Consider the following 23,471-nt stretch of genomic DNA (forward strand, 5'->3'; position numbering starts at 1 on the left):
TTGGTCTTTATAAACAAATTATCAGGTGGAGAAAAAAATCCGCAATTCGCACGTACACATGTCATTAAAAAGACAAGCATTGGAAAAAATCTTCGCTACATTCAATTGATCTTTCACAAGTTTCAGGATGAGAGAAACACATGATAGGGGTTTGGTTCAACACCACGTCCCAGATATCAAAGCAGTGAACCCACGAGCACTTTGGAAACCAGTTTGGAAGACTTTGTGGACGTATATGTCATGTGGAATAAAGCGTGGAGATAATCTAGTACCAACATGTACTTTCCACACATGAGCTATGCCCCGATTTCAGTGCGACGTGATAGCAGTGCTCAAGGCCGAGCGTTGTCATATATCTACTCACGTCGTCTCTTTTTATCTACTGGCTGCATATAAACCGGCTTATCACCACAGCTGTACATACAATTTTAGAAGTTTTCCCGATATAAAGTATGCATGTTTCAAGGGAGGTATGACAATCGGTTCATAAGCTGCATGTTTTACCTGCACTGGGATTCACAGAATATTGGGTTGAATTCCCCATGAGGCCTTTTGCCATAGCGAACATTATGGGTAGTATTTTAGTCCCAGAATACAGTAGATCTAAGCGAAACCTCAAGCAATTAACGGCAGTGACCTCTCCAACTACTGCGCCATCAGTTTCCCCGGTGCTCCTCCCATGTGGCAGCGTCTAGAGAAAGCACACAGCGGAATGAAGGCAATAAGGCTTCTTCCCTATAAGAATAAGGGGCGTCGTTGTATAAGTACTACGACGTAAACTGCGTATAAGTACGTAAGGAAACGATTATCCAAGGGAGTTTCTATCCCACGACGATGCACAGCGTATGCGATCCGACCTGCACGTCAGTGGGGTCATTACATAAATTCTCTCCCTCACCCAAGAAGCGGTGGACGTGTTTGCAAGAAAAATACTTACAGCCTTCGTTCCTTCGACAGTGAAGTCGATCACGGCGCCTATGTCCCATGCCAATCTCGGTGTCCTAGCAATCAGATAACATGTGTACGCCGTCAGCTTGTGGCTGTACTCTCTACGCCTCGAGAAGTGCCGATGGCAAGATTGTTTGCTTTGTTGTAGCAATACTTCCTAAATCCCTGTACGACCCCTTTCACAGGTGGCTGGATATAATGCAGGAAGCAAAAAAAAACATCCACGCGGCAACCGAAGTGTCGTAGATATACGGGTGTGCGGGCAGGTACGCGACCGGCTGCGGCACATCTATCGACAGCAGCGGCTAGAAGAGCAGCTCACCACGTAGTCACGTCAAACGTCCCTATGCAACGGACAATAATAATACCAATCTTTAAACAGTGGTGGCTAATCAGTGAAAGTAGTTTCTCGCAGAAAAAAATTTCAAAGGGGCACAGGCGGGCGACCTTTTAGGGGCAAAAAAATTCATAAGTGTTGTAAAAAAGACACCTTTAAAGTTTCTTATTAAAGCCTAAATCATGGAGATAAAATACGTGTTATCGGAGCGGCATTTTGAGGCGAATAAAGTAAAAGAGAAAAAAAAAATCACTATCACATCATATCGCTGAATCGCTATATTATTTTTTAATTTGTACTTCCTACTAGGTGGTTACAAATCACCTGTCAGCATCTCGCAACAATGCTTTTAAAAAAAGACCCCAAAATCTTGACGGCAAAAAACAAAACGACTTATGAATGGCACTAAGCCAACTTCAATTTGTTTTCTGCAAATATCAATGAAAGTGGGGTTTATAAAAACGGACAGGCTGCATTGTACGAAATTCTTCTACATGTCTTAATGCTAGCTTTTTGTCGCACATACTTCCAGAGGTGATTCAGTTTGGCCGACGTGGAGTCCCAACAAAATATCCCTCGAAGAAAACGGATATTATAGAAGTAAACGCGTACAAAAGGGAAACCCACAAGTTGGCTTCTCAACACAACGTCGAGTTCGTCCCGCCGGCGGTTAATTCTTAAAAGCTTCCGAAAGCATTTCGTCGCTGCAAAAAGCGCAAGCGTGGCATTTTCCTCCACTTAAAGACGGGAATCAATATAGATGGTGGCTTTCGAGCGAAAGAAGTGTCGATGAAGCTTCCACAGTGTTCGGCTCCAGAAGGTTTGGAATGACGGCTTAAAAATAAAATCCGTCTCACCGCCTTCCCATCCAAAAAGAAGAGGCAATCAAAGCTCATCCAGACTCGCTTCTCGGTGAAGTCACGGGGACGGTTTCTTCCAAGCTTTCGGTGGGAAAAAAACTTTTATCCAAGGAAGCTTCGGGGCGGGAAAAAAAGATGTTCGATGGCGACGTAAACGCTGCGTGGGGGAACCATTGGATGGGAATGGCGACTGCGAGCGATGGCGTCGTGCGTCGAGAAGGGAGAAGGGTGTGTGGGAGGTGCCGCCCACTGAAGGTGAGGTGATAGTGCTTCTCCAGCCGAGCGTTCTCTGCCGGAGAGCGCGAAACGGGGCTGAAGGCAGGACGACTTGGCTTGGCTTGGATCGACTCAGCCCCGGGTTACTTCTTCTCCTTGCCGCCGCCTATGCCGTGCGCATCGTTCCGCGCTGTACCGGGGAGGCAGGCGCCGCGTCTGGCACGAGGCTGATAAAGACCGTCTTGATAGACGATGCGGCGCAGGAACGACCGCGCCAGTTTACAACGCAGGCCTTTTTGGCCCCTGCGCGTGTAGCAGAGGTGCGTTGTCTTGCGGTGCATCAAAAGTCGAGGGAAGTTTTCTAATGGAAGACCTGAAGACGGACACGCATGGAAAGCAGCTTTCTTTTGGACGAGGGGAATTCACGTGGGGGATAATACCACCAGGAGGGTGGTATTCCAATCATATAGAAAGAACACAAAATCTGGATATGGCGAAAAAGAGGGTGGTGTATGCGGGTGAAGAACAGGAAGAGGGAAAGAGTGCGAGGAGGGAGAAATCAATGTTTATTCATAGGGCTTGCCTAAGTTGCAAAGCTTTCGAAGTACCCTCGTGTCCTCTTGTTGTCCTGTTTTTTTCTCATGCATCATGAGTGGCTGGGTGTTTCCTATACTGAAGGGTAACTGGAAGCCTCCTATCGGCTCTTACAGAGCTCTTGGCACCTGACTTTCTGATGTAAATCACTGTGTTCCGGACGTGCTCAATTGTTCAAAATAAACCCAACCCTCGTAAGTTTAGCCCAGGTGCGTAAGCGTTATGGAACAAACCTGAGCCAATATAACAGAAAAATGATGCAATGCTGCATTAATTGTGTAGAGATAGAGTGCCATGCACCCTAATGGGCGGTGGTATGCGACTGTCATGGCTTACGTAGGTGAGTTTCTCTATTTATGGATACTGCAAGAAGGAAAAATATATTATCTGAGAAACAGGCGTGTAGTAGGCTTGTTTTGGTGGCGTCAGTAACATTGCTTGCATTTGTATTTTACAGTCATGAACAAAAGTGAACACGAAAATGTAAATCAGGGAACGCGAATCGCCGCAATATAATTCGTTGAGATAACGCAATCATGCTGTTGTGATATATTCGAGCAGCCACATTTCCAAAAACTTCGTTCCTGTTATGAAGCGATGCACAAATACGAATTGCAGGTGAATAAACTGCGCTATTTGTGTGTTTTAGTCATTATTTTCGAGTTTCATTTCATTTGTTCTTGACTTCAGACTGCAAAAGAAATGACACTTGTAGGGTGTACAACAACTCGCGGGGAAATGGCTTTAGCATTTCCCGGGGGCTTGCACTGCGCTTATTTCATATTTAAAAAGGCAAGGACACTGGGCCAACACCATGCAAGGGGTGAAAATGTGATCGGAAAAAGCGGAAATTAAAGAAAAAAAATACCTCGCTGAGTCCAGAATTTGTTTGTACTTGTACTAACACATTGGAAGTAAGGGATTCCGGCTCGTTTACTCCTCTCTCGCGAGCCATTTATCGCAGTCCGCTTTTATCGGCGTTTTAAGACAAGTCCCTGAGTTTGTGAGATGATTTGGAACGTCATCGCACTATAATTCCGAACGTTTCTTTTTGAAGGTATGCAGCGCCTGTGGCACTGGTCTATCCATCTTTAAAGTTCAATGCGTGTGTGAGTGCTGGGCCACATTAAGGGCTGAGTCGAGAAATGAAAATCTTCCAACCAGCGCTGAGGACTGCCACCATAACTTACACCATTGCAAACGTGAATCACAACCGCTTTGCCAGGCTGTGTTGTTTTTACGACGATACTTCATATATACAGTTTTCTGGGATGTCCAGGAGGCGTACACTTTTGCGTCCAGGAGGCAAACGAACAATTCACCATGGCATGCCGATTTTACCGAAATAGGAATAACCGTAGGGTATATTTTTATTAGGCATAATGGCTAGGTTTAAAGATACAGCCCCAGGACGATACTCACATAACCACAAATCACACAGGCCCACAAGCGAGACATTAGCTTAAAATTGATCGTTCACTGCCTTGGCAGATATGACTGGAGGTTTATCAGCTGTCAGGAAATTTTTTCGAGGTGCATAATCTTGCGCCGATACATGGTTTATTGCGGCGGGGTAGGTTTGAACGTCAGCTCGCTTAGTTAGAGCGTTCATTGTCACATTTCATACATCACAAGACATTCTCAGCAAAAGTTATCCGGCGCTTATTTGTCCTTTAGCGCGAACTAACTGTCGTTGAGATAATAATAAACTGCGTATTTCCGCGCGCAGTGTTAATATTTTATTGATTGATTTATTGATTTATTGACCGGCACTACACAGGCGATGGGGTGTGCCTTAATGGAGGGCTCCGGATTAATTTTGACCACCTGGGTATAACCGCATTTGCGCGCCCGGCGGCCGTGCCTGCGAACACGCAGGCGCGCCTGCCCTCAGGGACCACGTAGCAGCTCGAACCTGGCTGAGTCCACCGCAGCAACAGAAGGCGCTCTTCGAAATCAACCGGATCCCGTAAAAGAAGTTCCACATGCCAGAAAGTGGATGTTAGTGTGGTGAAAAATTGTGCTATGGATTGTAATTCGCAGTGGTAGAGATAGCGGATGCCAAATATCCACCGGCACGCTAAGGCTAAAGTTCCGAAAACCGATAAAGTTCCGACCCGATAAAAGCAAGCCGGTGGCGAGCTGTTGTGGAAGCCCCCTTTCCTTAAACTTGCTCCGCACAAGTGCGTTGCGTTTTGGTCTGAAGCAACTCTCTTAACGATATTGACTTTTTTTCTACACTGCTTGTCTTTTGTTCTTTTTTATCCTAAGGTTAAAAGTCTGTTAATTTAATTTTGTTACGCTCACAACCACGTGACTGCTGTCGCCAGAATTGGAATTTCGCGTGTAACAGCCAAAACTGCAGTTTGCGATAACCGTGGTAAAAGTTTAGTTACCATGGTTCACCGTAACTGCGGTTACTTCTGCCGTGTAACTAGAGTATTAGAGAATGCTTTCATCACCATGATCGCTCAACCGTATGACGCTAAACTAAGACGTCTATGGTTTTCGGCACAGGGCCCACATTGAATTGCAACAAAACCGAGCGCTAAATCCATCTGTGGACATGGCGACCCCACCTTCTTGCGTACCTCCGTGAAACGGGAGTTAACGTATATTTGTAATGAGTATTTGTGCTATACGGCATACTACCGGCATCAACAATTGGAATTGCACAACATAGCCACCATCATCATCACTACCACCACCACCACCATCATCATCATCATAACCCTGGTTCTGTCCACTGCGGACGAAAGCCTCTCCCAAAGATTTCCAGCCACGCCTATCGAGTGCCAGCTGAGTCCATGTTTTTCCCCCAAATTTTGGTAGATCATCTCGCCAACGAGTTCTCGGCCGACTCGCGAGGGTCGGCCGAGACATAACATAACAATACGCCCCTTAAATTATCATGCGTGCCTGTGTAGGTACGGGAGTTGTGTCTACATATAAGAATACACCGCACGGCTCTGGAACGAGAACCAGACGGATATATTTGGTGCATGTGTGAGTACGCGTGTGTGGGCGTAATGTACATCGAAATGTAATGCGCACCAGTAATGTGTATTGCCAGGAGTGACATTCTTATGGTTATACTTTGTTTGAAACAAGCGCACAATGCGCTTTACCATGCCTTCCTGAAGGAAGTTGATAAAAGCGCGAAAGGTTTCTCACATTTCAACGGCATCAAAAGTGCGTCAAAACCTTGGCTAAAAGTCCGGCCAGACATCTCTGAAAAGACGTTCAATAGGTCGTCAAACTTCAAAGACCCAAATTGCAAACAGACAACGAACCCATGGGACGATTTTTCGGGCACTAAGTACACGTATGTACGGACGATATAAATGTACACCGATACGTAGTTGATGAGATAAAAGAATACTATTTTGCTTCTTCCTTTTGAACTATGAGTGTTATCTAGAACAGTTCCTTTTAGCGATTTTCAAGTAACCGTTGAGATACAATGCAAACCCAGTTTCCCACATGCGCCTTGTGTCCAGAGACCTTTTTCAGAGATTTTCGGTCGACCCACCGGTATATTGGGAAATGCCCTACATTTTTTTACTTTTGACAGGAAGTCATCGGTCGCACTAACAAACCTTTCGCTTGAAAAGTGGGGCTAGTATTTGTGCGTGTACATTGTTGCTAACCCCTTAAAGCCGACCTTGTCAGTCGGCTTGGCGAAAGCAGGGCGACCTCAAGGATGATGCCATCAATACTTTGGCAGTGCCGTTCATGGGGTCACGGCGTATTTGTAGGCGTCAAGGGCAACCAATAGGGTACACCAAACAAAGAGTATGAGTCACACATGCGGCAACTTTTGCCACGCTCTCAGAGTATTTCGTGATGTTATTTCTCGTGCGCTTTTCACAGCAAATAATGAACTTTACCACACCCAGAGCGGTATACGAGAGGACGTTCTCGTGTTTAACTGCAAATGTGCCAAAGTGACTGAAATAAAACGCACTGAGCTTCCCCTGACATTTACTGCTATTTTTAGGAATTGCTCCAGAGCCACTTAAAACGGAGTTATATCTTGTGTACCATTTCTGCCCCCGAAATACTTTTTCAAGACAAGTTTGTATTAACCCGAAGGGGTTATCAGCCATTAGTAATCAATAGTTGCTGCCTGTAGTGCTATGCTTTGAGGCTTAAAGAGGCCCTGAGATGGATTTCAAAGTGTTTTTTTTTGTGTGCAAGAAATCTACTCTATAGTTCTTGTAGAAGCAAGTCCAAAAATAGTAAGCATATTTGCTCACGCTAACAAAAGTTGTTACTCCGACGAGACAGAACTATTTGTTGGCTCGGCGGCTTGCGATGACGTAGAAGTCCGACCTCGTCCGAGGCGAAGCACTCATTTCGTGGTTGGCCGCCGGAATTCTCTTCTATGTACACGATTTTTGACGGCGGTGTTTCTACCCGCGTTGGTTTACAGCGTCATCGTTACCATGGTTACTTCAGCGAGTGGGTCACGCATGAGACGACGACGCCCCCCCCCTTCCCCCACCCCCACCCCCCTTTTTTTAAGCTACCTTTTCAGTCCTTACGGACTTTGAGTAGGGGGTACTGGTGATTTCGGAAGTCGACTTTGCATGCGCGAGAGTTTCCGTGAACGGTAACTTATTTTTACCGTCGCTACATAGCCATACAGTGGCTAGAATTTCTAGCGACTGTAATTAATAGCGAGCTCCCTGCGCCGGCGAAATGTACGCTGGCGTCTTGATTATATTACCGTAAAATTCCCAGAGAACGCCCTCCCCCGAAACATCACCCGCCTCCTTTTACGGGTAAAATATTCAATTTACTGAAAGACGCACCCACCCCGTAAAATCGATGGCTTTAGCGCCGATGAGTGAACAAAATATACCCGAATCATATCTTCATGTGTAGATGCGGTCATTTATTCGTCCTTTCCGCGCTTGACCCGAAAGTTCGCCCGTCTGAAATTTTTTCTTGATATCTCCGCAGTTTTGGTTGGCGGTGCGGCCACCTTTTCGTAATTTTGCGCACCTGACCCGAAAGTTCGCCCATCTCATATTTTTCACTTGATATCACGTATGTACAGTGCTCACGGATTGAAACGCGACACTGCGAGCGCGTGGCCTGCAGTACATACAGCGCCGCCCGTGGACGCCCGTGGAAGCTACGTGTGGCATTGTGGTATACTGCGAGGATGAGAGCGTGTTGGCCGTAGGCTTACTGCTTCCGGTTGCTATTGAGCGGGACTGTGGTTCCCCGCAGCGACAGCGGGGCGCTGCGAGCCTTGAGCGCTGGAACGCGCTTGTGCGCCGACGGTAGTAGCCCGGCTGTGCGCGCACCCGATTTCGTGACATCGTGTGCGCGCCCTCTTGTTACGCGTGCCCTTCCAACGCGGCACAGTAATGTTCATGTAATGCACAGTCACGCCCATCTAAATAAACGAAACTTCTGTGCGAAGGAACAGCAATTTTTATTCCAGGATGTAAACTAAAAAAAAGGAAAGACGCTTTTGCAGGCCCGTTCGCGTGTGGGGCGATGCATTAGTACTTCGTCGGCTCTCCTCTTTTTTTAATTGATATCATGAAATAAAGTTGGCTGTTCCTTCGTGCAGACGCTCGTTTTATTCAGATATGCGCGACCGTGCCTTACATGCACAATATCTGTGTCGTATCGGAAGGGCACGCGTAAGAAGAGCGCGCGAGCAGACGATGTCGGGAAATTGGCTGCGCGGACTTCCGGGCGGTTACCACCGGCGCACAAACGCGCTCCAGGCTCACAGCGCACCGCTGTCGCTGCGAGGAACCACAGCCCGCTTATTGGCAACCGGAAGCAGCAAGCGTACGGTTAAAACGCTCTCATCCTCGTGGTATACCACAATGCAACACTTAGCTTCCACGGCCGTCCACGGGCGGCGCTGCATGTACCGCAGGCCTAGGGTGCCTCGATGCGCGCCCGCTCCGCTGAGGGTGAGGACAACCGCGTCGTCTGCTAGCGCGACCGCCATTTTCTTGCATCCGCTAGGCGCGGGGCGCGCGTTTGCTGCGTGACGCGCCTTGATAGTGCTGGTCTCGCTAACAGTGTGGGTTTGATTTGGCTTTACTTTTGATCTACATTCTTTTTCTAGGGTAGATGAACAGATGAGTAAGGTTTTGGTGAAGGATTCTCTATTTTGAGGTGATTAGCGAAGGTATGGTGAATGCCTTTCTTTTTTTACGATAGGTGACACGGCGGGAAACTTCTCGCCGTCGTGTCATACCGGCGCCGTGAACTTTGTGTCGTTGCGTTTACATATAAACATAGCAGAAAGTAGGCGGAGTACACGAAGGAAGGAAACTGCTGCATATTCAAGTGCGAATGTCCGGCACGCTTACAGCCACTGAAACTATTATTCGGTACTTACATATATAGGATTGCCTGGCGGCAAAGTGTGTCATGCATGCCCTGTGCGTGATTGATTGATTGGTGAGGTTTAAAGCGCCTACGCTACATAGGCGATGAGGCACCGTAGCGGAGGGCTACAGATTAATTTTGACCACCTAGGAATCTTTAACATGCGCCGAAATCTCGAACAAACGGGCGATTTGTATTTTCGTCTCCATCGGAAAAGCGGCCGCCACGGCCGAGAATCGAACCAGCGTCCTTGGGCTGCAATCTAAACACGGCTCCGCGGATTACACGGCTTACACGGATGTAGGAATAATCATTTAATACCTTGAAGCAAAAAATACACTATGTACAAAGTGATGAACGACATCCTCCACGCGCGCTGATACATAATACATTATGTACAAAATGATACAAACACACTTCACTGCAGTTATAATACAGGTAATGATGATTACACTCGAATGTTTTCGAACTTGCTTTTTGAGGTTTTGAATTGTGTTCTTAGCATGTGTTTGATGTTCTTGAAGTACGGTGTATCTTCTTTCCAGGTCTGCCAACTGCTTTTTCAACTCAGCCCAATCCCTTTGTGTCTCACTAGCTGTGAGAGTTTCATTTGCCGAGTTTGGAATTCTGACATTCAAAGCTTCGACACCTGGGCAGTTTAGTTGGAGGTTTTTCGATGACGTCTCTTGTGATACCGTCTCTTGTGATACCGATGACGTCTCTTGTGAGTTGATTCGGGCAGGATTTCTGCTGTCTGATGGTGCGTGAAGTTCTTCAGCGGGGTTGTCCACCTCTTCATTATTGGATGTGGGCTCAGGCTGCGTTCTGTCTCCGGGTGGCTTTCGCTGCTTTGGACCGATTTCTTAAGTAATGTACGCACTTACACGAAAACACGCAGTGAATGAAATGGTAAATGCCGACCTCTGATTGGGAAAGGCGTTCGCACAGCATTTGGCTTCAGCTCCTTCCATCCATATGCACGGTTTTGTTCAAAACAGGGTCCTTCAAAGTGAGCCTGCACGATAAATTGTCAATATAGGTGCCTTTTTCTCCCGAGAAATAAGAATAAATGACGTGAAATCAAGCAAATCGAACAAACCGGCATCCACGCGTATCGGCTCACATCCGCGCATGATTCACAAAATAGAGGTGTAATTGACATATTTCTTTTCACCTCCATGCGCTACTTTTATGGCATGATAAGCGACAATAAATGTCTTAAATATTATAATTTTTGCGCACAACAAGATTTATAACAGACCTTAAGTTGAGACAACACGGAGAAACACGAGCATAACGCGTCGCATGCAGTTTTACGCTTTGGGATATATCATTCACACTGCCAAAAAATGGGCTTTTGGTGAAGTAAGCGTGATGCGCCGGGGTGACGCTTAGGGACTGAGAAAGTTCGCACACCTTTTTACAACGAGCGCCTTATTTCGTGATACAAAGTGAAATGACTGAAGATGCAAAGCGCCACACGTTTTATATCGGCCCCCCGCTTTAAGAGGCCACGTCCGTTTGCATTAATCAAAATATAAAAAGCCCGCAAAAGCATGATGAAACCTCCAACATAAACACGCAAAACCGTGCGTCTGGTATCAAGAAGCAGCTACACAGACAAGCTTACAATAACCCCAAATGGATTTGGCACTGCTGAGAAGCCGGGTACTTGCACTGCATATGCAGGAGTACTTCGTCGGCTGCCACTTGTCCCGCTTGATCTTCACCGTCCACAGAAGCCGCCTTTTTGGGTCTCTAGGAAACGAAACATGCTCCAGAGATTTTTAGCGCTGCTAGAACACAAGGGAACGCAGCACCCAGGCATTCTGCAAAGAGATTTTGTGAAGAGCGCCGCTTTTTGTGCGCCTAGCGTGGGAGTCTGCGGGGGCGGGATGCAAGAAAATGGCGGCGGCGCCTCCCGAGAACCGGTCTTGGCGGCGGCGACCCCTTCAAAGAGTGGCACCACCCTCCGCGGAGCGGGCGCGCATCGAGGCACCCTACGCAGGCCACGCGCTCGCAGTGGCGCGTTTCAATCCGTGAGCACTGTACTTTGAGTTGGCGTTCTTTCGGAACTTTACGGTACAGCAAATGCACTGCGCTCGGCGCTTCATACAAGTAATATTAGTTGATGTTTATTACATTCTTGCTAAAGGATGATCAAAATGAGAATTTTTTTCAGAAGAGCGAGCGAAATCTCCGCCCCCACTCCAGCCTACCACGCTTCCAATGGTTCATATGCGTTTATGAACTAGATATATAGCTCTTTTATGCTTTTAAAGTCGTGGTTGGCAAGGTAATATAGGTAACTGCTGAATTATTACAATATATCTTACTCATTTTACATCGAGATATTTAGCAGATGCGTGAATTCTGGTTAATGCAATACTTGGTGCTAATTGTTCCCACTAAATGGGGGCGTCAACGTCATGTTTTCTATTTTTAAAGCTCTACAGCAAAAGTATAGAACTCTTTTAAAAGAAAATTATTGTATTGTGAGAGTTTGATCTAAAACGTACAAGATTCAAGCTATTTCAAGCGTAAGCGAACAGTTCAGGGCAACAAACGTTTTTGTGATTTTCTTTGAGACGAATTCCCCAGATGTCGCTACTTGCCAGCCGGTAAGCCGGAATGCAGAAACCGCTGAGTGCAATCCTTTCGTTTTCAGCGGCAAACGGCTACTCTTGCATCAATTAACGCGGTAAACGGTAAAGCGCGCTAAGAACACTAGGCAACACGGTTCAATCAGAAGGCCGGGCGCACCAAACCACACTTTCCTGCGATCATGACTTCATTGGAAGCAATGAAATGAAACTCTTTTGCAGGAGTTGTCGTTTAGAGACGCGCATGCACTTCCCCTTGTCGCGACCGGCTCAGAGGATCAGCTGCGACAGCGTTTGGGATTGAACTGATTTATTCAGCCCGCGTGAGCGCACTGGAGCGTGCGCCTCGTGATCACGAGCAGTGCCCGGCGTCGTCCAAGCGCTGTGTGAGGAGCTCCCGTCTTCGTCGTTGGCGCGGCGCGCGCGCCGTTTGTTACAGCCTCATAACTGAAACAACGTCGAGGCTACGCTCGAAACACAGATGGTGCACAGACTCCTTTGGGTACAGCATCCAAGAAAACAAATGCAACTGATGAAACTCTTACACCAGACACGGAGCGCTGAGCGATAACGCTACGGCCAGCGTTGCTCCTGCGCTATCACTACACCTGCGCTCACTGTATCAACTGTATCGTGTATCCTTCCGCCGAGAACGGAGGAGCGTCAAGCCCGGTTTGGCCCGGTGTGTAAGTGATTTACACTCAGGTATAAAACAAATATGTGCAACTGTACAAACGCACACACACAGAAAAGATGTTTTTTGCAGCTTTCTGATCTTTTTACGCTAGTAAAAAAATGGCTTAAATCAAGGGCGCTCTAGCACGTCACGATTAGTTCAAGAAATACCCGTTGCGCTCCGATACCATACCCCCGCTCCGATACCATACCCCGATACCATACCGATACCCCCCCCCCCCACCCCCCAAAAAAAAACCCAACTCAGGGGCCCTTTAAACCTCCCTGGATACTATTAAGTTTCTATAGTGGCATATTCAACATAAAAGGAGGTTTTACCTTCAATATTAACTGTGCTAGGGAACTCACGAAAGCAATGAAGAACTTCCCAGCAATTTGGATATCAGCGTAGCAAGCGAACGTGACATAGTCTCCCTGTTTGTTTGCTGTAAAAAACGTGGTGGAAGCGAAGTTTTTGGCAAGTGAACTCATTCAGCAGCGTATTCAAAATCGGGATGCTCGGGGCACACTTTAGCTAGTGCACGAACTCAGTGTAGTTTGCCGATCCATTCAATGTTTTAATGATTTTGCACTGTTCACTGGTGCCAGCGTTGTCATCTCTTAATTGATCGTACAATCAGCTCATAATGCCGATCACCTGGTCTTCATATTCAATGTTGGTAGTAAATTCCTCATTCAAACAATCGGTATCGGTAAACTATTCAGTTTCTTCATTTAACTGTCTTAACACCACTTCAGTTTTTCGTAAGTCGCGCAGAAAACTCAACATAATCCGCACATCGGTGGTCCTTACGATAAAGCCTAATGTTGCCCTTCCATCGCTGCACAGTCTCCGAGCGATTATCATTTCTCTGTTTCTTATTTCCTTTAGTTCTTCACGAAGCATCGCAGACCGATTAAAACGTGTGTCGTGCTGTCGAGGTAGTGTCTCTTTGCTTCCGCGACGAGCTGCGACGTGCACCGCTCCGTTCTCAGAACCACTGTCTCGACCCGCCGAGGGAAATCGTGAGAGGCGAGGATGCATTGCCGTCGCGCTCTCACCTCTACACCCCGTCGGTTAACTTTGGGCAGCCTTACCATGGCTCTGCCACTTGTAACAGTCCGCCGTCCGCATCGTCGGTGTCCCTCAAGAGACCGAAGGTCGTATGTCTTCGAATCATATGAAAACTTTACAGATATCTTTACCACCTTAGGGACACCGACGCAGCCGCTTTAACTTAGATTGGTACCCGTTCCGCCAGCTGGCTAGCCCCGACGTCTTCCTTCTCGGGTTTTCAGACGCCATAAGTTATAGGAGAAAGCAGTCTGAAGCAAAACAACAACAAAAACAACCCCGTATTTTCATCAGGCTGCATTGCTTGCAACTATGAAGATGGTGTTCCAGAGTTCCTCGTCTTCTTTCTCTGCGTTTCTTTCCGCCCAAGGCAGCTCCATGAGACGTCCTCTTCTTCATCGGGGTTGTTGGTCTATGGCCAGCTCAACAAAATGCAACAGTTGTATTACACAAGGTTATTGTAATTGCTGTGTATTTGGCGCATTTATGTTGTGCTACGCGAGTCTAAAATAAGTATTATTACACATTTGAAACGATAGATTTCTTTATTGCGAAGAACACATAAGAAAGGTCTGAAATACAGAAAAAATGTTATCTCCCGGAAACGCCTTTTGAAGTACAAAAAAAATTGACTGCTGGGAATAAAAAAGTGCACATACGGCTGGCTACTTGTCCATACTGGCGTCCTTGCTTTGTGCTTCCTTTAGTTTACTGATTTACGTTTCGCTGAGTCGGTTGATGAACCGGCGTCTTTCGTTGTGCTAAGGCGAACTAGGCCGACGTGTGCTAAAGTATTCGCAGTTACGCTATTTTAACCAAATACCCGTGAGAAACAGGGTGGAAATCTTTAAAGTAGGCTCCCTGTTATTTGCATTTCGAGTACATTTAATTGGGAATGCGATAGTGTTTTGTACGCATCCTTTTGTACTCATCATCCTTTGTACTCAGCAGCTTTTCGTTGCTGCTTTTTTGAAAGTTGGCTCGTTGGCTTGGCTTGGCCTATTCGTACTATTTTCGATTGAACTTCGTATTTGCTGTTTTCGTGTTTGTTGTTGCAGTGGTGCCCGAGAATTTCGTAGCCGGAGTCCAGGACGTGTACGTCATACGAGGCAACGCAGCAATCCTGCGCTGCCACCTTCCGGTCGCAGTCAAGGAGTTTGTGTCCGTAACGGCGTGGATTCGGGACGACGGAGTCACCGTGGGCCCCATGAGCGGAAGCAGACCGCAAGGTAAGCGAATAAATTCGCAAATCTCTTATTAGAGAGTTATACAGAGCGGAGAACCGGTCCCGCAACGGTGTCCAGCAAATCTGCGCATGCGCAAGATTTTTCGCCTCTGCGCATGCGCAGAAGAGCCGGTCTCCTGCCGGGTACTTGCCGGGCCCGTTCTCCGCTTTGGTATAACTCTCTATAATGTCGCTGTTGCCCTATTTTCATGTGCCGTGTCATGACGACGCCTCCTATAATGTCCTCATGGTACCTTTGCAGAATAAATAAATAAATAAATAAATAAATAAATAAATAAATAAATAAATAAATAAATAAATAAATAAATACATAAATAAATAAAAAAAAATAAAAAATAAAATAAATAAAAAAATAAATAAAAAGAATAAATAAAAATTAAACAATAAATAAATAAATAAGCTCGTGGCTACCACGTTTGCTGTGAAAGAGCACCAGTGTTATTCCCGGAGTTTTACCTCAGTGTCGCATTTATGGAAGAGAACGAACTCCAGTATTCAGCGGCGCAGTAAGCCGTCTCAGTTTCCGCTGCTCCAAAATATGTGGCGGAAGAAGCTTTCAATTGAAGCCTTATATTTTTCAGGCATTGTTTGAACCAAGAAAAAAGATAAGAAAATCCTACTTTACTTGATTCTCTCAGAGCTACCCAACTCGAGCATAATATCCGCATAAATATGGATGTCAGCTTGCCATACATGCTTTTATGTTATTCATGTTGTGCGCTATCCGCCATCGTCACAATACAGGCGCACAGACAGGTTTTTGAGCTTGAAGAGGTAAAGTGACAGAAGAAAAGCGTACTTATTTTGTCAGTTACCTTAAAGATGTCGTGTGCAGACCTGCTACACGTGCAAGCAGCCCTACAAGAGAATTTCGCAGGCAATGTTGCAATATACGGTTAAGAATATACCTAACTGTGATCTACCTTTTTCTTGCACGACGTCACTAAAGTGGGTTCCCAACACAGCTGCCTTAAAGGGACAGTGAAGTCAAAATACGAGTTGCTGTTGATCAATATATTAGCTTATCGAAAACACGAATACACCGCACTTACTGGTAGCTTTTTAAAAATAAGGTAGAAAAAAAAGAAAACATGAAGACAGATGTCGCCACTGTCTATAGCGCGTAACTTGCAGCGGAATTGCTCGAATAGTGTGCGTGCGCAGCGTCTTTCCTGGAGTCCGCTGGATGGCGGTACTCGTCCATGCTTTGGTTAGCGGTACCGTTTAGGACCACTTTCCGAGGAATCGTGCGGTCCACGCACGAGCGGTTGATTCGATGCCAATGAATTCGCAGCTCATCAAAAGGACAATATGTTTTTCTTCAACAAGGCGTCAATACTGTGCGTAATTCCATAAAGGAACGCTTCGCTTAGTTCTCCGGAGCTGAAAAAACGTGGGAGTTCGAGAGAGCACAACTGATTTGAGCGAAACGCGTGCCAAAAAGCTCGAAACGTGGTGACGTTGTAGTGTTTCAAAAAAAGCCAAAAAGACAGGACTGAGGAAGGAACAGAGGACACAAGCACTTGTGTCGTCTGTTCCTCCCTTAGTCCCGTCTTCCGCGCTGTTTTTAAACGATATGATGTACCAACAAGCCCTTCAGTACACCCTTTTGACGTTGTATTGTATCACCACTGCCTCGCTTGCCTCCGGTTTATCGCGACGCAAACAGTTACTACAGTCGCTGTTTGCTTCACGTTTGGTCAGCGTTTGATTAGCGATTTCTCAGTAAATAAGTCACATTTCGGTATAGCGAATCAACGCTAAAATGGCTTTGGGAAGGTCAGACTTTAGTGTTAAACCAACTTGCTGGATGCCTTCAGTGTCCCTTTCAACTGAGATGAGTTTTCTCCCAAAGCGTGAAAGTCTTGAAATTTTTTGTAGCAACAGGGCTGATTCCAAACAACAGGATCAAAATGAGAACTGAGGGAAATGTTAGCTCCCAAATTTAGGCGAAACATAGGTGGGGGGGTTGGGGGTGGTAATGAAAGACGGGATATCGTCTCAACGGCGCGAGCCCAGCAATTAGGTGCGGCGACGCCGCTGCAGAGTTCGGAAACACCCAGGGGTAAATAATTTAGAATTAATTACTCGCGAGCCGCCGGTTAGAAACTTAAGGCGCACCGAAGCGCGGAAGCCGGGTGATCCGAGCGCTTTTGCTCGAGTGGCAAGCAGCGGGACAGGGTGTAGAGGGGTGGCTGTTGCTCGCAAGCGTTTGTAGCGCTTAGTCTCCGGTGAAAAGAAAAGTCGAAACACACGATGCGGATGATTAGGGAGAAATTGAACGTCAGGTTTAATGCAAGGTAACAGCCTCCGGCATAACAGGCTTAGCGTCTCATCGAGTATTAGTCGACTTGAAGTTCTGCAACTTGCCGGCGCATGAGCTTTCTTCAGTATCAAGTGTATTTTGCAGAGTGGAACTTATCTTCAAATCTTGATGCGTGAGTAAACGCGTGGTTCCTTAACGCAGATCTGAAAAAAAATGTGCACTTGTCAGCAGTGCAAGTTAACCACTGGCTCGCGGTTCTAACGGCGGAACTCTGGTACTGTTACGCAAGTAAATTTTGGCTCTTTCATTCCGACGCTTTATGAGCTGCTACGCAGGCAGAGGGTGGAAGAATAATTTAGCGCGGCTTATCTCAACTCACCTAAGATTAACTCAACGGCAAAACAAAGAGAGAAATACAAAGTGTTGCCATGCATATGCACTCGGAAGGTATATGTAGTGCTTTGGCTCTCAACCCTGAGTGTGCGAGAATACCTTCGGACTTGCAAAAGTGATGGGGGACGCAACGATGAACTGTGTCGATTACTGTCTAAACGTCAAGCAATTTGCAGTCACAAGTAAAGCCCCCACATAGCTTTTCAATGCCCGCCATTTGTGTGTGGTATGTGTGCTGAAGCGTGTCTCACTGTCAAACAATTTGCTGTTGCAACTAGGCGTCACTCAAACACCTCCATGCTGCCTCAGCTGTGTCTGACTTTCTTGCATAGCTAGCCTGTTGTGCAATAAAGCCAGCCTTAAAACCCGCGAGGAGAAATTAAAGGAAGCCTGCCACACTGCTTTCAATTTTTTTCTAAATCCTAAATGCTCTCGGAACGTAGCAAGAACACGTATCTAGTATTTAGAACTGAGGGACACAAAGTATCTCAGCCACAATCACTCCCCTATGCCGAACAGACAACTCAAAAACTTGCTCGAAAGATTTTTTCTCTTTTTCCCGGACTTAGCGTTGTTCGTCAGCTAATTACGTCTTTCGAGCGGTGTCCCATCTATTGGCCGGCTTCTTTTCATTTGAAGCAATGAAGGCACTCGGTAGCCACTTTAAATAAAATCGCAACAAAAGCAAAGCGGGAACTTGAAAACGCATCCGCTGCGACGAGCAAAGAACACGGTACTGCTGTGCGCTGTGGATAACTACAGCTTGGGCAAGGCTTTCAAGCACGAAGCAAAGAGTATACTTTTATCGGCAGTGTTGCAGATTCTCTTTAAATGTACAAGTCGTGCAGGAAAGCCACCGTTTTTAATTGCCAACAAGGTTCGGCAAAAAAGGACAAATAATGGTGGAGGAGGGGGGATCTTAGAAAGGGCTTCACGGACGCCTGAATTGCCCTCGCGGAGAAATATGCGGAAACCACTAGTCTAGTGTAAGGCAACGAAACTGCATGGCCCGGGCTAATGCGCACGCAAGGCGCCGTCCATTAGTGTGATTGGCGAAGAATGTCGCGCCTATGCAGTTGTAGTGCTATACATGTGGTATTGGTCTAACCTACTGTGTACTCGGCCGCTTCATCCCTTGTGGGAAGAATAGCGGCTTTTTGTGTTTTTTACTTCATAGGGTGGATAAGGGATACTGGTATTGCCTCTTATGATCTGAACATCCTGTTTTTTGCGATTCTATCGATGCAAGTCATTTTTCTTTTTGTTTTCGATGGAGTCCCCTAACAAATACAGTATGCGGAAAGCCACCACATGTCGAATGCTTCAGCGCGACTTTACGAAAATCACCTCCGCTAATTCTTTGGGAGACGCGACCTGCCCAATAGCATAACTGATTATCATGAAGCCCCTCCCGGCTCCTTCACCCACAGATCAAGTCCTGTGCCGCATACAGCTTTTGATGTAGAACTCAGCAAGGGAAGAAAAAATACACTTTAAGTGAGGCATTCCAATCATGTAATGCAGTCAGGGCAGTGTAATACACTTTGTAGCGTGTACGACGCCGGTAACTACGATGATTTCTCGTTTGCAAAGCCTAATTCCTTCGAAGCATTTTTAAAGTACAGATTATATGCTACGAAATACTTTCGCCGTTGTAACATGGTTATAAAATATTCAGGTCACTTCGCTCAGAGACCACTCCCCTATAAAAGAATCTTTCCGAAGGCACAGTGAATTTCGGGGAGTAACATAAAGTGAGATCCGTGAAACAAAACTATGCATATATGCGCTAATGGCCAAGATACAACGCCTTCTCCGGGGCGGTTTGCCATACACGAATAAACGGTATTTACAATGCATTTGCACTTACACTGTATGCTTATAAGGGCCGTCAGGAAGTCAAAAATCTGTGAAGCCGGTAGGCGAATGGACAAGCGGGCTATTGGGTGTTGTCACCATGCCAGTAATACAGCGTCGGCTCGACCCACCCAGTGAAGGCGAGGGGTTATGGTGAGCTTTAGCGGCGGGCTGATTACAAGGATCGTTGCACACTTCTACAAGGAGCTTTCTACAACGACCGTTCTGCAAGGGCTGTCTACAAGGATCGTTGCAAGTAGCGTCGCTGTACCGCTTCCTGCTTTCCCAGGTGCAAGTGACGCCACTTGCATTTCTTGCTCGTGCACGGCCGCAGAAGTGCACCACGGAATCAAGAATAAATGTTGCTTCCGGAGTTTATATGTGCTAGCTCATACTATACGTCTTTCTTTTCCTGAGTTCATTCCTGTCTGTCGAACGCGTTGAGGCTTTAGTTTACCCGAGGTGAAAACCGTTACAAGTGCTTATGTACACCGGGGGAATTGCAGCGCCGTTTATGAGAAAGTTTTCCTCCATAGCGGAGCCGTTTATTTGCCCGACTTTCAGGCGCATCATGACTGGCATCCTTCCCATCGTGCCCTTGCAGCAGACGTTGGGTCCAGTTTAGTGTAAGCGTGCCTCAGATCAAGTTTTTGGCAATGTACAGTATGTAATGTAGGGCAAGTCAATTGCTTTGAGGAAGGCCGTCCTTTCACTTTCTTTAGCTTCCCTCCACGTGAGGCATTTCACCCACGAGGATTGGGCGGCCGTCTTCAGTGGCGTGTGGCCACTCATCTTGAAAAGAATGCTCTAAACGAAGAGAATATCTTTATGCAGTTCAATGATTAAAGCAATGAGTAATTGATAATACCCTTGGAAACAAGTATTTCTTTAGCAAGGAACACGCTTTCATCTCTGTGACGTATTTCTCTGGGGATGTACCCATACATCGTACCTCAGTTAGACATGAAAAAAAAAAAACGGCCCTAATGGCCAGAAATTCTTTAGATAAATTCTAAAAACAAAAATTCGAAACCCGAGTGACGGCCTTCATTTATGTGGACTTATCATTGATCCAAACGAACACTCGATCGACTCCGCCAGTGGTTTCCAGTCGCGAAGTGGCAACGTTCTTCATTTCCACAACGCAAGTTAATTGTGCAAAGGATGGTTTTCAGAAAATACGCTCGCCACGAAGTAAAATGTTCAAGCAGCTCTTGGTGCTTACAGGCCCGTACAAAGTATTGCGCTTCTTTTCACACTTCGCGCCAAGAGAAGGCACGCCGACAGAATGGTCTACACAAGCCCTCCCATTAGCCCCGAACATCATCGTCGTAGCTAACAGCTGCGAAACACTCCTTCCGCGCTTCTTCTTCACTTGCCTTCCGCTGCAAAACGTTTACACGCTCTTCGGGCAATCATAGTCGAGTTGCGACGTGCTTCCAACCCCACTCGCGCTGGTACGCGTGTCAGAGCTAAACGCTCACACAAAAAGAGCGATTAAATGTTGGCTGCCGTAGCGGGAGCCCTAAAACGGGGGCGTTCCACAACTGTCGCTAATACCTCTTCGTGCCGTGTACAAACATCAATTTTCTCGCGCTTGCCCGCTTTGACAGCACGTCAAAAAAGCGACCTGATTAGGGGTCTGCGCCAGCTTAGATTCCGCGCTGCCGATCGTTCGTTCGCTGCGTTTTTCCCGCGTTTTTTTTTTCGCCTCCCTTCCCTTCCTCAATGATTTACTCGTAACAACGGCTGGCGCGCAGCCGTTCAGACTCCAGCTGTGCCGGGCGGCGGGGTTCGCGAGCCAGGCAGCGCTGATGCCCATTCGCTCGGCTGCTTCCGCTCATTTCGGTGTGTCGAGCCGTGCAGCTGAGAGAAAAAAAGTGCGCGAGCACAAATGTTCCTACGCGTAGACAGCCTGCCGGGGGGATCAATACGAACCATCGACCTCGCGCGGCGCTAGATAAGATTTATGATCGATGCTTGATGCTTTGGCGTACGATGAATTGACGCCTTTTTTTTGCATTTTTGGGCGTTTTTTTTGCTTCTCATATTTGCGAATTGTGATTGGCCTTAATATTCTAAGTTTGGTTTTCGCGCCTTGCGCGAACTTCAATTTTTTTTTTCGGTTATCTTCGGCGTACAAAAAACACACGGAAAGACACTAAAAGAGCACCGTCCGTAAATCCCGCGGAAACCGTACAACTGCGTAGACTATGGCACGTGAAAAATCACGCACAGGTAACTTTCCTAGAGTATAATTTGCAAATCACGGGGTCATAGAAGCGAATTCGCAGTTATTAGACTGCTGAGTCGTGCCGCACATTCTTATTGAACACTGAATTAGAGAAGAACACGCTTATATGCCATGGTATTACCGCTTAGAGACGCGGTGGAAACAAAAAAAATTGGCTCCAATCCACGCTGTGAAGGTGGTTGGAAAGCAAAGGTTTATACGACACCGACAACAACTGTCCCTGCGACGTCACTTGAATTGACACACGCGGCCCTACAAAGAATGAAACCAGAGATTGTGCCAGCCATTACCTGTAATTCGCGGGGGTGGCGTCCCGAACGCAGGCCCAGCGTCGGCCATGGCCGGGCTAGAGCGGCGGACGCCGCTGCTGTAGCACGGCCATGCGTCGGCGGAAAGAAAATGGCGAGGAGCGCCTTTCGAAGGGTGAGACAACGGAACCTAGCAATACTGATGTGCTAGCTTGGGGCTACACCACCGCGCGACACAAGCGCAGACACCGAAACAATTCGGGATGTAAGCTTAGGGATTCCCACTTATACCGATTTAAACTAGTTAGTTTAGTATTAAGTTTGAGAATTGCGAGAAAGCTGAGGGAACCCTGATAATCGCTATTAATCAGAACCAGTTGCTACTTTCCCCTTTTCTAATACCTCTTAAAACACAACCGAATGGGTATTCACTAATTTAGAAAACGGAGTCCCATTGGTAGCAAGCAGTGCGCAAAAGGTAACGTTTGTTTAGCGGCCAGATGTCTGTATGTGGTCTCTACATTGTTTTCCCTCCCTGCAAACCAATCCTTAACGTATGTTTGCCGCACGACCACTGAATTCCGTCTGGTGCGCGTTGCCCTGGAGGGGATGTCCAACAAATTAATCAAGCCGTGCGAAGGCAGTGCGCAATGGACGCGGAGCTGCTCCAAAACGGGCGCAAAACAACCATCGCTAAAGCGACGACAAGCCGTACCGCCGACGCTGCCACAATTGAGCAGGCACTTTCGCGCGGGGAACGCTGGGTAAATTCGCTGCGCCATCTGAAGTGTGCTCCGTGAAGGACACCAGCCGCCCCACCCTGCCTCCCTCTCCCCGCCGCCGCCGCCTCCGCCGCGTTGGGAGTTCGTGGTCCCGCACGCCACGAAAGAACCGTTGGCTGGTAGAGCTTCGCTTTAAAGGTGAAAGCGCCCTTTATAAGACGACAGTGGTTAAAACGCGAAGCTTTCTTCTCTGCAACATTAGTCAAAGTCCGAAATCCACACTACTTCAGCCGTGTCAGAATGGCGCACTCGGCTAGACATCGGCTTCACAACGAAGGGAATCCAGGTTTGATTCCGACCACCAGAAACGTTCTTTTTCTTGATGCACTTGATGTGTATTCACTTATCCCCATCACCGTTGCGTGAAACCCATTGCGTAAAATTGGCTTTCGTGCAGTGCGTTTCCACGCAGACGACCCATGCCATCAGTTAGGGACCGAAACCGTCGCTTTAACAAATCCCCCGTCATTAAAATTTGCATCCCACGCACGAAAAATGCTTGCCTGCTTAAGGTTGCGGACTATAATGTGCCAACGCCGCGGTTCTCATTTAAGGCCAGCATGCACACATTGGTCATACTGTGGTACGGAAGCGCACTGATGAAAGTTTTTCTTGCATCAAGCAGTATGGTCGGCAACGCCGGTTGAGCTCAGGGGACTTTGCCGTCTATTGCTAGGGCATGAGGGGAGGAAGAACGCAGAAGGCAGGCAGAAATGTTAACTTGGACAGAGCCTGGTTTGCATAGTTG

General features: G+C 47.0%; 1 protein-coding gene across 1 annotated transcript in view; it reads left to right on the forward strand.

Moving 5' to 3' along the window:
• LOC144175475 (cell adhesion molecule Dscam1-like) overlaps positions 1–23,471 on the forward strand; it is a 185,688-nt gene that overhangs the window by 40,792 nt on the left and 121,425 nt on the right. The window contains exon 5 of the mRNA XM_077704563.1: positions 14,736–14,906. Within this exon, the coding sequence (XP_077560689.1) occupies positions 14,736–14,906 (171 nt within the window). The remainder of the gene's footprint in view (positions 1–14,735; positions 14,907–23,471) is intronic.

Source organism: Haemaphysalis longicornis, unplaced genomic scaffold, assembly GCF_048455015.1.
Source record: "Haemaphysalis longicornis isolate Haplotype H1 unplaced genomic scaffold, Haemaphysalis longicornis Haplotype H1 scaffold_3, whole genome shotgun sequence".
In the NCBI taxonomy this organism is placed as follows: domain Eukaryota; kingdom Metazoa; phylum Arthropoda; class Arachnida; order Ixodida; family Ixodidae; genus Haemaphysalis; species Haemaphysalis longicornis.